Below are 17,765 nucleotides of genomic sequence, written 5' to 3' on the forward strand. Positions count from 1 at the left end.
TGGGTCCAAATTTGGACGACCACGACCATTGACGAAATACGACAAACAACGAGATCTTCGTAGCTCGACGTTCTATGGAGGACGACAGACAAGCAAACAGAGACTGCATGACTTTTACAATAGTGTAGGCCCAATAGGGGACACTAGGAATATATTTCGAATATTCCCTATGATATGTCTTTTAGGGTTCAGAAGAAGTTTGTCCCTTATATATAGCGGGAAAACAACCTTGTAAGAGGGGCTTTTGGCTTTTTTAGCTAAGAACATTGACTGTAATACTTTTCTAGATAAAAGATTGGCATCCTTAATGTTCGATCACTCATCTTCGCAAGATCAAGAAATATTATCCATTGTGTTCATCTTTTATACCTTTGGTTCTAGAATTTATTATACTTATCTAAGATTTACCCCTTCATTTTCTTTAATTAATTTATTTAAAAAAGTTCCAATATATTTTGAGTCAAACAGAAACCTTCTTAATTAATTTGCCAATAGTATGCTTGGCTAATGTCGAAAGAAGTGTGATATGCTAAAGAAAACTCGTATCCACGCAAAGAAAAAGAAGTGAAGTTTGCTAGTCTTAAACTTCGCACTGAAATAATGGAGATCAATCAATAAAGTAGCAGCATAAATTCTGTGTTTATTATTCTTGCACAGTCTCCAAATTCTCTCTTTATTTATATTTATTCTCGAGTTAACATAAAGAGATATATTCCTAGTTCAAGTTTCAATTCTATTCTCTAAGCACCTTATCATGTCCAAAGGTATCCTGCTCCAGCAACTTTAATTTGGACTCTATAAGACAAGAACTCTTGCTTCTGTTTTTGGCAGAATTAAGATATGACTCCCATGATTACAATACATTAAACAAAAATTAGTTTATTTTGATCGGATAATATTATTTGTAAATAAAGCAGTGATAGAGAAGTACAAGATGGATAGAGGAAAAGGAAGAGGTGAAGATTCAGAAGATGAGGAATTTAAGGTTGAGGATCTTCAAGAAAGTTCCAACTCCAAGAAATTAGCCTCTAATTGGAAGAATCGCTTCAAGCTTTTGAGGAACTATTCTAGTCTTGACACTAATAATGTTAGTGTTAGAAATGGAGATCAAGGGAGAGACAGTACAAGCAGGGGAGGACGTAGAGATCACTGCTATGGCTTTGTTATTCATCCTGATAATTGGTCAGTCACTGTTTTAAAAAATATTTTTTTCAAAAGTGTTTTCCAAAAAAATTATATGGTGACATAGTTTGTGTGGCTAATTAATTTAAAAAAAATTGACCAAACCCTTAAAAAATAATTCTAAGTGTATTTTTTTTTTCAAAGTTCTTTTCAAAAAAGTATTATTGGGAATAAACTAATTTTTTGTACTTCTCAAAAACTATATCTGCTTCTACTCAAAATTATTTTTTCTTTCTAAAAGTTTGGCCAAATATCTTAAATTTGAAAAAAAAAATATTTTTTGCCAAAGAGAAGCTTGACCAAACATGTGATTTACACCGATAATAGAAAAAATTTATACTCTTAGGGGTCATTTTGTTCAGTTGCGAGATAGACAAGATATCCTATGGGTTTGGTTATTTCATAGGATTAGCTATTTCACCTTCTAAATGTGATAGCTAATTATAAAATCTATATCAATATTAATTATATCCATAATTAAATATAGGATAAATACAATCTCTAATTTTATCCTGATATTAGTATCCTTATCCGGTGACCAAAGGAACCTCAATATAGTAGTTCAGCATGTGATAATAGCCTAGTTATTATTTTTATCTTTTATCTAATTGTGTGAATAATTTTTAATAACTAGCGCACAAAACTTAAATTAAAATCCAAAAGTCCGTTTGCCAACGGTTTATAATAAGCAATGGCCAAATTGGTATTTTGACATTTATAAAAGGAATCATTTTCTTTCTCAACTTCCGTAATCACCTGAATTCTAAATCTGAACCCTCAATAATTTTGAATATGATCCGAAATTATACCTTGTCCGTGGCGCCAACATAACAATTACTGACTACCAGAAGGGCCAAATAAAGAGAATTTTTGAATGCAGGTGGTACCTGTTGTGGACTCAATTCATTCTGATATGGGCGATTTACTCCTCCTTCTTCACTCCCCTGGAGTTTGGGTTTTTCAGAGGACTCCCCGAAAATCTGTTCCTACTGGACATTGCCGGCCAAATTGCTTTCCTCATCGACATCGTCGTTCTCTTTTTTGTTGCGTATCGAGACGCTCATTCTTACTGCATGGTCTACGACCGTAAACTCATTGCCCTTCGGTCTGTCCCCTTTTTAATTTACGCAATTCCTATTATGATTGCCCTAAAGTTTTCAGTAATATGTTATATGTATAGGTACTTGAAATCTCGTTTCCTGGTGGACTTGCTAGGTTGCTTCCCATGGGATGCTATATACAAGGTATGTTTAACCATGAGGAATCTCAGAATAGGACCTGAATAGAGCGGAATTTTTTTGAGGATTCATACAGCCGATCCCAACTAATTCGGGATTGAGGCATACTTGATAGGTTGATTTATATTATGGCTGGGTTGTTCAAGTTTTTGCAATTTAAGATCAATGTGCTGCTCTAGTGAAAAGACAAGGTTATATATATAGCTATGTGCTTCCTAACTATCGTGATTCAATAGAGATATATCCTTATTTGTGATACTCCACCTTGAAAACGCCAAGTCATTATTGTTGTTGCCTTTTTGAAATGGAATAAACTTATAGCCTTGTTTCTTTCTGTTTCCAAGACAAATGAAGTGATGACTGACTAGTTTCAGTTTAAAACAATTTTCTTCCTTTGTATTGCCTTTGTATTATAATTTACCATTTAGGAAACTGAGAATTTAATTGTGGTGGCTAGAACATTCCTTACAGGACTGGTCGTAGTGGTAGTTTGGAGTTTGAGGACTGTGTATCGACTAAATGTATGCAACTCTCCAATCATTTAGGAACTTGTGTGTTAGTCTTCTTGTTCTCATCTTTTTCTCCTTTTGACAAAGTGTTATAATCCTCTCGACATTGGCCTCTGATAGTCAACTTCCAGCCTTTGTACCATGATTATCAACAAGAATCTAGTTGGTTATTATGACTTTGAAGGTTTTTTAAGAAACAAAATAAAAAAGGTTTTGCCAACCATGGTGGATGGGCACGACTTTGCAGCTTGACATTTATGCTATTGGTATGTATAAGTTGTAGAGTGTTATGCACTCTATTTGGTCAGTTTCCAATGCTGATAATGGCAAAGAAATTGGCATAAATGGCTATAAAATGAACTACTAAGCTGTTTTCTGTGATCAGGCTTGTGGAAGAAAGGAGCCAGTTAGATACCTCTTATGGATTAGGCTAAGCCGAGCCCTTAGAGTGACAGAGTTTTTTGAAAAGCTGGAGAAAGACATCCGTCTAAATTATCTGTTTACAAGGATTGTGAAGTTATTAGTTGTCGAAGTATACTGCACTCACACCGCTGCTTGTATTTTTTACTATCTGGCTACTACATTGCCTCCATGGGAGGAAGGTTACACGTGGATAGGAAGCCTGAAGATGGGTGACTATAGTTATGCACATTTCCGAGGCATTGATCTTTGGACTCGCTATATCACATCTTTGTACTTTGCCATTGTCACCATGGCAACTGTTGGTAAGCTATTTCTTTTTACTGCAAAGTTCAAACTATATTAGCTTATTGATTTTATCATTCTGGTTCCATCTATTCATTTATACAAATGTCTAAAACAACATTCATGTGTTACTCCCTTCTTTACTTCGGATCTTCGTACAAATCTTTTAGATTCATCTTAAACACAAGTGTGTCTTTTTAATTTTTATCACTTCTTTGCTTATTGTTTCCCACTAGGAAAACCAGAAATAAGAATTAGCAAAGGTAGCGTGGGAATAATGCAGTAAAATTTGGTGACTTTCAGTTTATTAGGAATTACAGTTGAGATTAGTGATTTTTGGTTTAAATGATTGTAGTAATTTCTGTTAGCTAAGGGTATTAGTTACTTGATACAGAGGCTATAAATCACATGAAGCCATGCTTCAATAATTCTCTTCAGAATCAAATTCACATTTAGTTGGAGACATAGAAAATTTTGATGCAACAGGAAATAGTTGTACTTCAATTGCTAAGAACTTTGAATTATTAGCTCCTCCATAACCTACAAAATTAAATATATGAAAGTTACAATTTTGAGTGATACTACAAGGATTTTAACTCTTTGAATATTCTGGCACTCGGCTCATCACCTTTGTATGATGTCCTATCATATTTAGCTGATCTCTCGGCGCTTCTGTTATATACAGCTCCAAGGTGGTAGTAGTGCTATTAGTTGAGAGACTTTGGAGTAGAAAGAGAGTGGATTCTAGAATTTCTAACATCGCACTGTTCCTACCATGTCCTAATGCTAGAAACATCTCAGCAAAGGCAAGCCAAATTACTCTTCTGCAATAAAAATTATGTCTGCGAGATGTATACTGGAAGATATAATGGAAGTCCTCTTGTCCGAGCTGAAAATACAAGAAATCATTAGAAAGTAATCTCAGATAATTATAAGTAGAAAAGTATTATGAATTTGTGATGAACTGAAAAAGTCTCCTTTCGTTAAACATTTTATATCAAAAGCTAAAGCATACATTTCTGGGAAGTTATCTGGTTGTGGTGTTATTGCCGTATATGTAAGTGATTCTACTTTATTCTTAGAGCAGCACGGATTTGGAAAGGTTACTTTTCTCAAAATCAGTATCTGGTATAATGCATTTATTCTTCTCTTATGCTGCAGGTTATGGAGAAATTCATGCAGTCAATACCAAGGAAATGATATTTGTAATGATTTATGTCTCTTTTGACATGATTCTTGGTGCCTACCTACTTGGTAATATGGCAGCATTAATTGTAAAAGGATCCAAAACTGAAAAGTTCAGGGATAAAATGGCAGATCTTATAAAGTATATGAACAGAAACAGGCTGGGGAAACGCATAAGCAAAGAGATCAAAGATCATGTCAGATTACAGTATGAGAGCCGATATAATGAGTCTTCTGTTCTTCAGGATATTCCTGCTTCAATTCGAGCTAAGGTATTGCAAGAAGAAATTTATCTCTTTAGTCTTTACAATCTCCTGTTCTTTGCTCCCTATGACCAAAAAAAAAGGAAAGATCAGGGAAAGGAACAGTAATAAGTATAAATATGAATGTTTGGTGTTGTATGCCACAGTAACGGGTTCCTCTTGCAGATTTCGCAAAAGTTGTATGAGCCCTACATCAGAGGAGTCCCACTTTTCAGAGGTTGCTCGCATGAATTTATCAAACAGATTGTACGTTCACTTAACCACAAGGAAACGGGCTTATAATATTTGCTTTCTTTATCTCTTTACAAAAGTGTGTCACTGGTTCACTTATTCTTGCATCTTTGAGGAATAAATGCAGAAACAAATGCTACTTTCTTTCTGCTTATTTCCCATTAAACAGCTTATTCTAATGTGAAGCAATCTTGTCTTTCCAAATGCATAAGATTGATCCTATATCCCAAGAACTCTTCAATCTACTGATGCATTCATCATCATCCCCCACCCCCACAAATAACGGTTGTCTATGCCAACTCATGCACACCTCGACTATTCCACCGGATTACTGATGCATTCTCCTTATATCAAGTCGTTTCCTGTTTTTTTCCAATAAAAGAATTCATCTTATATCACTGACAAAAAGAAATATCTTATATCAAGTACATTTCCTCATGATCGTAGAATAGTTATTTCCTTTAACATTGAAACAAAGATACAATAATCTTAGCTAGGTGACTAAAAATAAAATGGCGCCTATTTCAGAACTCATTGTACATCTTTAAGGAAGCTATGCTATCCTAAGAGCATTGATTTCTATTTGTAGCTATCGTGTGCTTGTTTCAAGATTTGACACTTGTCTGCTGCTTCCTTCCTTTAAATATTACCGTATTCAAGAATTTTGTGCTTATTTAACAAATGACTACTCCAATTCTTATGATTCATGTTGACGCCAATAAGGATGTCCTGTTGTTTGCTATTATCCTACATCTGAAGCTGATATGCAGTAGTAGCAACAATGCGAAGTCTGTAGTAGTGAAGGGTGCCTCACCAATTCTTCTCTTTTTGTAGGCAATCAAAGTACATGAAGAATTTTTCCTTCCAGGGGAAGTGATTATGGAACAGGGTAGCATGGCAGATCAACTGTATTTTGTCTGTCATGGTAAAGTGGTATGGTTTCCATCTTTTGAATTCCATTGTTATACTAAACGATATCCTAAGGGAAGATTGTTAAACCTAGGCAGAGAAATAAAATGGAAGCAGCAGTAGCTGTAGCAATTAGCTTTAATTTAGAAGCAGATACATTTTATTTACATGGATAGGCACAATGGCAACAGAAGTAAAGTCCAACAAAGACAAAAATAAAGGAGAATACAAGAATAAGGAAAAGGGAGAACAAAGAAATGGACAGCCGAAGAATTTTGGCATGGAAGTTCCTGTTCCCTCCTCCCCTACACCCTGAATATCGTCATCTGCAGTAATGTTGAGAAAGTTCGTCTCAAGTTAAGAAGTAGGCCCTTTTTGTGTGTGTGTGTCTTTGATACTCGAGGAAGGTTGTGTACTTCATTTTTGGCATTTCAAAATATAGAATATTTACAAGTTGGAAAATTCGAGGCAAAGAAATTCGAAGAAAGGTAGACATGGAGATAGACAAAGAAGGTTGGCGTAGTCTCCTAGGATATAATGAAATCACATCCGTTTTGCATTTTTGTTCACACTCATCTTTATAGGTGAATATTATATATATATATATATATATATATATATATATATATTCGAGGTGTTTCCAGAGAGAATTTCTTCCAGAATTGATATGTAAATGAAAAGTAATTTTCAAAACAATGTAATTAGTAAGTTATACTCGAGGTGTTTCTACAAAGGGTTGTCAAAGAACTGAACAGGATCTCAACTGTAGACTGTTTGTTACAGCTTTTCCTTGTCCAAAAAAAAAATTGTAAATTGTTTGTTCATAATTTGTATTGTCTACAGGAAGAAGTTAGAAAACCAGAAGAAAATGAAACTGAAGAATCTCTCCTGGATCTTCACACTTACAACTCTGTTGGTGAAATTTCTGTTCTTTGTAACATCCCAGTCCCTTATACAGTTCAAGTTTATGAGTTATCTAGACTGCTACGAATTGATAAACAAGCTCTGGTGGAGATTCTGGGGATATACTTCTCTGACGGGCGTGTAATCATCAATAATCTACTTGAGGTTCAATTTCTTTTCATTTTTTATCTCTTATTGTCTTCCAAATTTCTGTTGATTTCTTTCAAATGCTATTTTAAACATTAAGCAACTAACTGGACCCAGGGGTTTGGAAAAGGTGGTAGTTTTTAAAAAAATGTCGGGTGATTCTAAAATTTTCGAAAATACAGAAAGTGTTGTTTTTCATCTTATGTGCATGTGGAATTTCTCAGGGAAGAGAGTCAAGCCTTCGAAGCAAGATATTGGATTCAGACATAACACTGAATATTGCGAAACATGAATCTGAGCTCACGATGAGGTTGAACTGTGCAGCTCACGATGGAGATTTGTATCGTCTAAGTCGTATAATTGGTGCAGGAGCAGACCCCAGCCGAACTGATTATGATGGAAGATCACCCCTGGTATCTATTTCTAGCTTTTGTAAAGTGTGTGGAGAAAGATATATCTTTGCTTGGACTTATTATATCTTTGCTTGGACTTTCCTATAATAATTTATAGTTGTTTCTGTCATAACAAGCTACCAAATAGCAATGTCAAGGTTACTTATAGAAAAGGTATATCAAGGTTATACTCCATCATTCATTTTATTGCTGCTTTAATTAGGCAGTTCTTAGACTTCTTGCTTCAAAGAGGCGAGTAAAGTTTCTGTTTTCAATTGAGGCTATTGGATACGAGAAGAAGTAGATGTATCCCCCCCCCCCCTTTTTTTTTTCTTCCTTTGTGGCTCATTTCATCATATTTATCTGCCAACTTATGATTGTTCACTTGTTCTATAGGTTATAAATTTGCTCTCAATTTCTGTTTGCAGTAACATTCTTCTAGTAGAAACACAGTCACACTCTTCCAGTAGAAAACAGACTAACCCAATTGTGTCTGTAGGGGTTCGATTCTTACTAGTCTTTCACTGGTCTTATATAGCTTTCATTGATTTTAGAGTTTTGAAAGCTAATATAAGTATATTACCTTGATTTCATTTAAGCTTTTCGAGAACAACAATTTCATAATATGTTACACAGAGTTGAGGACTCGTGTCTTAATATCTCATTTATTGCGTACCACCATAATAAGCAACAACAATTGCATCTCAATGCCAAACTAATTCTGGTCGGCTATATGCATCTTAATGTGCATTGTGATCCTTTTGGACCCCTTCAAATAAGCCTCAATAAGCAAGATTTCACATTCAGCTGAATATATACAAGACTGACATGGTAATGATGTGTGGCAAATGTAAATTATAGTTATATTCTGCAAAAATATGTTAGTCTAAAGATGGATGATAAGTACACTATTTTTGCTATTTCTAAGGTATTATAAGAAGAAATGTCAGACCTTTGTTTTTCACAAAACCCCGAAATTTTTTAGGTACAATCATGGTTATCCTAGATGCTTGATTTACATATTAATGAGTTATCATTTAGTAAAGCAACATACAAATTAATTGGCGAAAATCATTCTGGGCATGGGGAGAAGCAGAGCAAAGACTTCAGTATTTTTTCTAACACGAATACTTCCATTCCCACCTGGCAATGCTACACAAGAAAGTAAAGACAATAAACTTGAGAATACATTATGGACTACTTATTTTGCTTGGTGGTCCAAGTATATGGAATCACAACAATAACAATGTGGTACTTAACATTAGAATCTAGGGTCATATATTTTTGATGACCTTTCTATGACCAGAAATTAAAATTGGAAAGGCCTTGTCCATTTGGGACATCCTAAAGAGAATGGGGCTTCTGAGTGGGATAGATGGAGCCATGGAGGAATTCCTGCTACTCACAGTAGTTGATCTTAACCAATTACTATAAATTTCAACATACACTTTACTTGAAAACTAGTTCAGAATTGGTCAATAAGCTGGTTTATCCACTCAAGTTCATTCTGCAAAGTCTAGTGGGAAATTATCACCCTTTGTTAACTGTTAAGTATCTCTGTCATTGTGTAACTTAATATAAATAGATAATATTTCTGATAAGGTAACCACTATAGTTGATTGGTATTGTGAAAGAATCTGCGCATTCAATCCAAAACCTTAAGCAATGGAGTAGGGCAGGAGCATCCAATCCAAAACCTTGAGCAATGGATGGAGTAGCGCAGGATCTTTATAAACCCTTTTCTTAACCCTCACACTATCTGTATGACAAATATAACACAACTTGTACTTTATATGTACTGTGTCAAGCGCGATATAGATGTACATTTTCATTACTACTAAGGAAATAGTTGATAACTTGACGTGCAGGGGCGGAGCTAGACTGTCGGGAGCAGGTTCCGGCGAACCCAGTAGCTTTAGTTCGAACCTTGTATTTGTCTTAAAAAATCCATTGAATATGTATATAAATTATTAATTTAGAACCCAGTAACTTAAAACAATTAGAATCCCGAACCCATAAGCTTGAAATCCTAGCTCCGCCTTTGTTGACGCGGTAATTGTATAATGTAGAACAGCCCCAAAATAAGGCTGAATCTAAGTGCTTCTCAACTGTTGCTTATAATAAATCCACACAAAGTTTGGTACCTTTGTTGATACCTTTTCCTCTGCTTATCTAAAGTTGCTGATAAGGTTTCGTTCTTTTGTCAAAAAGTTAGTATGAGTACCATTTTTAGAGAATTCTGATGAAATCTTACATGTATGGTGAAAAACACAGCATCTAGCTGCATCCAAGGGACATGGAGATATTACCGTTTTCCTTATCCAAAGAGGAGTGGAGATTAATGCTAGAGGTAACCTCTTTTTTGTGTTTCATGTTTACCTGGTCCATCTCTAGAACTCTTCAATTTATTTTAATTGATGTTTAATTCTCTCCCCAGAAGAAATTCTCATAAAAAACTTCTCATACAGATAAGTTTGGCTCCACTGCATTGCTTGAAGCGGTTAAGAATGGCCATGATCATGTGGCTTCTTTGCTTATGGAAGCAGGGGCACTACTAGGTATAGATAATGATGGGACTTGCCTTTGTGAGGCAGTCTCGAAAAGAGATCTAGATTATTTGAGAAGACTGTTGGACAGCGGCATCAATCCTAATTCCAAAAATTATGACTTTCGAACACCACTTCACCTAGCTGCATCAGAAGGGCTGTTTCCAATTTCAGTGTTACTGTTAGAAGCTGGGGCTAGTGTCTTTGCAGTGGACAGGTACTTCTAGGAATTTAATTCACTTATGTAGTATGAGAAAAGATGCAGGTTTATTCTCTTCTCTTAGTCTTGCGTGCACTCAAATGTGATCAAGTTTAATGAGTATGAGCACTGTGCTATTGTAAGCGCATGTGTCCTTTAAAATGCATAAATATTCATGTAATTATAGCTTTTTCATGGCCACCAGGTGCGGAGCTACATTGCATGAAGGAGTTCAATTGAATCCCTTGTCAGAAAATTTATACTGTACAAACAAGATTAAAAAAATAAATTTTTTATGTATAAATTGGTTCAGAGATTAGTTTAGGTCACAGGTTTGAGTCCTAGGTGTCTCATTCTTATACTTTTTGAATCACCTTGTTAGAGTTCCTGCTCTGCCATTTATGGCCATCTGACAAGGAGACTTACAATTGAAAGGTTTTAACAAGGAGTTCTGTGAAAAACGCTGCTCTATTTTGTAAATTACCTCTCAACAATTGCATGAATTACTTTTAGCCTTTTAATTTGCTTTTCTTCATCGTATCATGACTTTCAAAGACATTTTCTTTAGATATGATGTCTATTACCTTGACTAGTATACTATAGTATAACCTGCCTCTTGAAAACTCAAAATTGTATGTATTTGCAGGTGGGGAAGAACTCCACTTGATGAAGCTCGAGTAGGTGGAAACAAGAATCTTATTAAGCTACTGGAAGATGCACAGGGTAGTCAACTGTCAGAATTTTCTACGAGCTTTGGAAAACAAGGTAACGTTAAATCTGAAATGTTCTCTCTATAATAAATGATTCCGACCAAGGAGAGGGATGAATTAGGTCGATATAGACTTTGTGGCAAAACGAAGTCCTTTTCAATAGAAGTTTTCTAAAGAACTTCCCCACCAATGAACAATGGAGCACCATTGAGAAACACATCTACTAGATCAAACCATTTTAAACATAAGAGTATCAGATTAGTTCCTAACATAGCAGACTAAAGGTATGATAAAATGTGTATAGATCACTAAAACAGAACAGCGGAATTAGAGAATTCGAGTACCAGCTACCAGAATTAAGTTAGTTTCTTTGAAATGGATATTAGATTCCTCGAGTTGTGTTTTGCAATAAGAAAATTTCAATGAGGTACAAGAATATATCGATCAGTTTTGATTGGCAACTCGAAACTAATAACAAGCCTTCAGATAATGGGTTGTATATCATTTAGAAAATCATATTAAATAGCTTTCCTATATTTAAACCCAAGTTGCTGCTAGCTCCAAGTTTGACAAACAATAGCCTTTTTCGCTATTTAGGTGCAAAAACAAAGAGCATTGGACGGAAAACATTAATCCACTATTTGAATGTCTCCTTGATAAGGAATTCTAGCTTGTATGATCTGTTCTCTGACATTATGTGTTAAATGTGGGTACAAGTGTTTAATTACTCTTCTTCTCTCTCAATAATAACCTGAGCTAACCAATATTTCTTGGCATGATAGATGAAGGGCAGCGGGTTAGATGCAGAGTGTTCGCTTCAGACCCCAGGAGTCTCAAAGACGAGAGAAGAAAAGTAGTTCTATGGGTACCACAAAGCATTGATGAGCTCATTAACACAGCTAAGGCGCAGTTGAGAGTTTCATCAGCAAATTGTGTAGTCTCAGAAGATGGAGCCAAGATCCTGGACACAGACATGATATCTGATGGTCAAAAACTGTTTTTAGTTAGGGAAAGCACACTAAGTCTCTAAGATATTACGCAACAGTCAACATATATGTTGTAATTTCCTGGTGGGCTCTTAGAGGAAGAGAAGAAACTAACATAGTAATAATATGTAATAACTGAATAGATTATGCAATATTGAAACGTAATGCTGGAGCTTTCCGGTATCGCCAAGACTATAAGCTTCATGCTTGTGGTTAATTAAGCAACAGTCAACATCTCATGTATATATTTGCTGATTAATGGTGGTTAAACTCGAACTTGGGATCTCTACACTATTATATTAAATTGTGTGACCACCCCAATTAAGAGTTTAAACGGTCAAGAATGAACACTTATATTGTATACAAAATTTATTTAGTGTTTTCACAGGTAATGTCTTGTTTAATACTATCAATCAGAAGTGAATTAGCATATAAGCAGTGGATATACGTGGACCCATAGTTTCGAATTCGGATTTTACATAGAGAAAAGTATTTTTGGTGAGAATCAATTTGTGTTTGGCTAATTAATTTGAAAAACACTTCTGAGCAGCAATTAGTGTTTGACCAAGCTGTAAAAAAATGCTTCTAAGTGTATTTTTCTCAAAAGTGTTTTTCAAAATAATGCTTCTAGAGAGAAACTACTTTTTTCTGCTTTTCCAAAACTATTTTTGCTTCTGCTCAAAAATATTTTTTTTCTTCAAAAAGCTTAGCCAAACATTTCAACTTTGAAAAAAAAAACACTTTTCTTTTTTTGGAAAAAAAAAACATTTATTTTTTGGAAAAGAAAAAGTACTTTTAGCCTTGGAGAAGCTTGGCCAAACATGCTGTTAGAAATATACGACAAATGAAGAGGTGAATTCACTGCCGTAAAATAATAATCCATCCATGATTTAATAACGTGACTGAGAAGAAAAATGGTAGAAATGACACCAGGTATCCAATCTAAAGGCTGCTATTTAGGAATTAGCCAGTGTGTCTTAAATTTCAGTTTCAGGACAAAAATGTTTTGAGTTGCCTTGAAGTTAAGATTTTTAGTTTGGAAAAATACATAAGTTGGCACCTAAACTATACACCAAATCCTTATTATACACTTTCTGACGACATATATCATATTACACACGCAACCACCATCGGCCCCACGTCTCCGTCGACGGTACCAGGTTCTATGTTCCTGGCTCATTACATTTTGTCTTAGATATACTTTGTTTCAATTTGTTTCAGTGTTTGTAGTGTGTTCTATACTAGTACTGTGCTGTAGCCGTGGTTTATTTGCTTAGATCCTTTGTATTTGCTCTCAGCCATATTAGCACTGTCTAGGGTATTTAATTCAAATATCTTGCTGCTGATCCTGTGTCTTTAATTTATAATTAGTTAAATTGTTGTCGTCTTATTCCATATTTGTTTATTCACCGTATTAGTGTGCCTGTAGTTGCAACTTATGTACCAAAATAAGTATTGGCTAATATTTAAATAGTATTCCTGAAAATGGCTATATATGCATTTATCCCATAAAAATGGCATTTCGGGTCAAAGTTGGACAACCCAGGCCCGAAAGTTGGCCCAAATGCAAATGAAACCATTCTCCTTGGGCCTTTGCTGCTCGAGTTAAAAAAAGAAAAGAAAATAAAACACAGCCATCAACACGTTATCCACCAGTAGGAAAGAAGAAGATCAGAAAGGATGATGAGCCTCTCCATTGCCTCTCCTTCAAGTGTCACTTTTACTTCCAAGATAAACCTATCGAAATCTTCATTTAATGGCATTCGAATTGCTCAAGTCTGTCCGGTTAATCATGCTCGAACCGCGAACTCTATGTCTTCTTCGTCAATGGTGGTGAAGATGGCGAAGAGGGAAGAGGAATTGAAGGAAATAAGAACCAAAACTACTGAGGAGCTTCAGGAAGAGATTGTTGACCTTAAAGGAGAGCTCTTCATGCTTCGTCTTCAACGATCTGCTCGTAATGAGTTTAAGTCTAGCGAGTTCCTTCGAATGCGCAAACGAGTACTCTTCTCTCTCTCTTTTCTGAATTTACCCCTTTTTTTAATTTATTAATTTGTATGTCACATTATTCGCATTAGTTAATACTGGTATATGTTTGAGTGAAACTTGGAGCAAAATTTTGGATAAAACAGTGCTAGAATTTTGGTACACTATGTACTGAAGAGAGAATCCTTGTGATGTTTGAAGAGTTTCATCTACATGGTAAATTCATGCTTAACTAATATCCAGTCGGAGCAATTTGACCAGCTTTATAGGTCTCGCTGCTGTTTGAAAAGGTTTTCCTAAATCTCATGTCAACTGTCTTGTATTTTCTTCCTAATTTGGAGTTTAATGTGCGTCAATTATTCAATCCTTGTGTTCACAAGAGTATTGGTCCCAGCATAACACTCCTGAAGTCCTGAGTGAAATAAGGAACTGAAGTCAGCGATTTCTTTGCCTGCGCTATTGCACAACATCGCAGTCATTTCCAGAATTCTAGCCATAATTAGTAGAGTGAAATCGCCTCCCTATACACTAAAGATTAACAAAGCTCCTGATTGAAGAATAACTGTGCTTTTGTTTCATATAAAATTGGGCGCTTTTTTCGTTGGACTCTAGCAGTTATGAGTGGCCTTACATTTTTTGATCCAGAACCAAAATAATGGCTGCTGAGTCTTCCATCCTTTTCCCCCTCGTTTACATTTTTATGTGTTTTTTATGTGCCTGGATTCTTTGTCGCCTTCTCTTTTTTGAGGAGGGAGGGGGTTGCGATCTGAATTCTGAAATGAATAATGATGTCATCAAGTTCTTGAACACATCTGGTAGCATTATCGATCTTAATCTTTCACTTGTCACACCCATCCATGAGCAATTCCACTTCTTTATGTTACTTTCCTTTCCTGAATTATCGGTCATGCATTTTCTATTGCCTTGGATTTTGGTAGTTACAGTTATCTTTTTCTCATGTTTAACTTCTCAATCTGATTTAATTTTGCTTCACTGATGGTCTGGCTTTCATAATATATTAGATTGCTCGGATGCTTACTGTTAAACGGGAGCGTGAGTTGGAAGAAGGAATTAACAAAAGGATATCTAGGAAGCTTGATCGGAAATGGAAGAAAAGCATTGTTCCTAGACCACCTCCTTCTTTGAAGAAATTGCAAGAGGAAGAGGCAGCTGCAGAAGCTAAGGAATCTGCTTGATTTTAAAACCTTTTAATTGGTAACTGATTCATTTTCATCTCTCTCCTCTTCTCTAATTTGGTCTTTCATTTAGGCTAGAATGTACAACTTCTGTAAGTCTTTTTTGTTCTCTCTCTTTTTTCTTGTATCAGACCATTTATTTTGAAGATGATCATTCTTAGTATGTATTTTTCAATCCTCGAGTATGGTGCCATTTTTGTTCCGCTTAAAATTGCGCCAGAATATAAATCTTTTTTTTTATTTGATGGAGTAACTAATGTCTTGATTCTTTACATGAAATTCCAGTACATGCTACCAGGCAATATAGTCAAATTTTAGATGAACAGTATAGTCACCCGTCAATAGAGTGAATAGCTTTTGCCCTTGAACAGATAGACCAACAGTATAGTCAGATCACAAGGCTAAAGCGAAGAGAACTGTTGTTATTGTTGGTGAAATAGAGTAATGAACTAGTGAACATCCTTTGCTCTCTCCCCTCCTTGTTTGGTTCTCCTTTTGGCAGCCGCGTTGGCTGAATTTACTACCATGCCCATGCTTCTCTTTAATGCCGATATCCATATACTAATCGCTGAAATGTGTAAAAGCATTTAATGCCATGCGGAACGTAATGGTGTTTGCTGGCATACAGACAACCTCTTCACGAAGAAGCATGAATTTAATGATGTCTATCCTTATTAAAATAAATCTTCAACCATTGAAACTCCAGACGCCTAAATAGGGCGTTGGGAGTTGATAGGTTAGGGCCATCTTAAAAGAGCAAGGTGGTGGACCTTTCACATTGGCACATTCCCCGAGTTCTTATTATTACACCTGATTGTGAATATTGAACAAGAAACCTCAATAATCAAGTATTCAATCATAGAATTTATCAAAATGTAAACTCTCTTGTGTTTTGCTTTTTTGAGATCATGGCTTGTGATTATGACAAGTGATATAGCATAAGAATGGAGATTCCAAGCATATAAAACACAAAGTAGTTTGGTAGTTTACCAAGATACTATATTAACCAGAAGTTGTCCCTGTCTTACATTAACTGATAGAACACATTGAAATAGAAAAGATGCAAAATCTTTTAGTTCTGTGACGAGTCACCATAAATGCTTCCCAGAATTGAAGATCCTTGATTCCCATCACTGTAGTTACCACCACCTATTATCTCCTGCATGATAGTTTGACCAACCTGCTGAGCTGCACCTTCCACAAGTCCTTGAACTGCAGCATTCATCAAATCATTGTTTGTCCCTGGAGACTGCATGTATTGGTTAGGCCTCACCTGCCCTTGAATTAGAGGAGGTTGCAACTGGTGCTGGGGGATTGAACTTGTACTTGCACTATGGAATAGCAGGTTTGGCCTTGCTTGACCTATACCCAGACTAGCCTGCATGTTCTGATTTTGCATCAGTTGTCCTGTAAGTATGGGAGTCTGCAGAGACTCGTTGCCAGTTGCAACAGTACTTGCACTGTGCATAAACTGGTTTGGCCTCATCTGTGCAGCAATAGGAGCCTGCTGGAATTGGTTATGTGAACTAGTCGCCCCAGGAAATGAATGGTGGTGCTGGAGGATGGTTTGCCCTTGAACTGACGATATAGGACCAGAAGTTGAACAATTCAAATGAACATCAAAATCGCAAGAGCTGCATCTATAAAGCCACTGCTTGACTCCAATCTTGTGGCATACATCGCAAGAGAAGCCTTTGGCATCAGCGTAAGGATTCTTGAAGGTAAGTTGTAGCTGGCATTTATGCAGTTGGTGTGTAATTTTGAGGGGCCTTGATGCACAGATCACATGGAGATCATATTCACAGTCACTGCAGTGGTAGCTGAAGCCATCTCCGCGGTGGTTGCAGGCATCACAGTTGAAAAGGCCACCAGGGTATTTGGATGTCGGGAGGAGAGCTAGAGGGTGGTCAGAATGTGAGGGGTGGTTTATCTGCTCTGGGAATTGAGTGCAGCTTAAATGGAGAGTGAAGTTGCACGGTTTGCACGTGTACATTTGGGCTAATGGTGGGAGTTTGCATCCTGAACAAGGTGTGGGATTCTGGAGTTGAGCGCATAGCTCTAATTCATGTGGATGACTGAAGTGCTTGAGGCTTCGATTTGGATCACTGTTCAACCTCCCCATTACCCTGTTGCCTCTTTTCCTCTGTTCTCTTCTCTTATCTTCTCTTTATTAGTTATCTTGTTAGTGATGCAACTTGTTATTAATGCAATGAGATGGAGGTGTTGAGGGGATGAATGAGAAGCAAAAGACAGAAGACAAGCTTGTTGACCTTTGGAAGTCAACGTCCAACACGGTTCCTTCACTGATTTAGATGTGTAGTGATGCAAACCGCATTGAATGTTTTCTTCTTTGACTAATTCTTTAGCCTGGTTTACTTTAATTTCAGTGTGCGAAGGATGGTGGGATATTCTTTAATTTCTCGGCCAAGAAGATGATCACTGAAAAAGTTTACTACTGACTTAATTTATTAAGTTAGG

At 36.1% G+C, this 17,765-nt stretch overlaps 3 protein-coding genes across 5 annotated transcripts; 2 read left to right on the forward strand and 1 right to left on the reverse strand.

The window, feature by feature from the left end:
• Nucleotides 1–660: 660 nt before the first annotated feature.
• Nucleotides 661–12,381, forward strand: LOC104222255 (potassium channel SKOR-like). 3 transcript variants are annotated; one of them, XM_009773466.2, is made up of 13 exons: nucleotides 661–1,182; nucleotides 2,063–2,287; nucleotides 2,363–2,426; nucleotides 3,315–3,654; nucleotides 4,796–5,091; nucleotides 5,248–5,328; nucleotides 6,148–6,246; nucleotides 7,066–7,290; nucleotides 7,497–7,685; nucleotides 9,939–10,014; nucleotides 10,133–10,427; nucleotides 11,056–11,174; nucleotides 11,902–12,381. In XM_009773466.2, the coding sequence occupies exons 1-13, from the start codon at nucleotides 935–937 to the stop codon at nucleotides 12,147–12,149; spliced, it is 2,505 nt and encodes an 834-aa protein (XP_009771768.1). In that variant the 5' UTR covers nucleotides 661–934; the 3' UTR covers nucleotides 12,150–12,381. The 3 variants fall into 3 exon arrangements, with proteins under 3 accessions (XP_009771768.1, XP_009771782.1, XP_009771773.1); XM_009773480.2 differs by having other exon boundaries at nucleotides 1,045–1,182; nucleotides 2,063–2,268; XM_009773471.2 differs by lacking the exon at nucleotides 661–1,182 and having other exon boundaries at nucleotides 1,907–2,268.
• A 1,343-nt stretch (nucleotides 12,382–13,724) lies between these two features.
• On the forward strand, nucleotides 13,725–15,462 carry LOC104222280 (large ribosomal subunit protein uL29c-like). The gene is made up of 2 exons (XM_009773503.2): nucleotides 13,725–14,106; nucleotides 15,114–15,462. The coding sequence occupies exons 1-2, from the start codon at nucleotides 13,786–13,788 to the stop codon at nucleotides 15,285–15,287; spliced, it is 495 nt and encodes a 164-aa protein (XP_009771805.1). The 5' UTR covers nucleotides 13,725–13,785; the 3' UTR covers nucleotides 15,288–15,462.
• Nucleotides 15,463–16,275: 813 nt separating this feature from the next.
• LOC104222273 (uncharacterized) lies at nucleotides 16,276–17,452 on the reverse strand. Its single transcript, XM_009773490.2, has one exon. It carries the CDS (start codon nucleotides 17,407–17,409, stop codon nucleotides 16,360–16,362), a length of 1,050 nt encoding a protein of 349 aa, XP_009771792.1. The 5' UTR covers nucleotides 17,410–17,452; the 3' UTR covers nucleotides 16,276–16,359.
• Between the last annotated feature and the right edge of the window lie 313 nt (nucleotides 17,453–17,765).

This window comes from Nicotiana sylvestris, chromosome 3 (genome assembly GCF_000393655.2).
Source record: "Nicotiana sylvestris chromosome 3, ASM39365v2, whole genome shotgun sequence".
Lineage (NCBI taxonomy): Eukaryota > Viridiplantae > Streptophyta > Magnoliopsida > Solanales > Solanaceae > Nicotiana > Nicotiana sylvestris.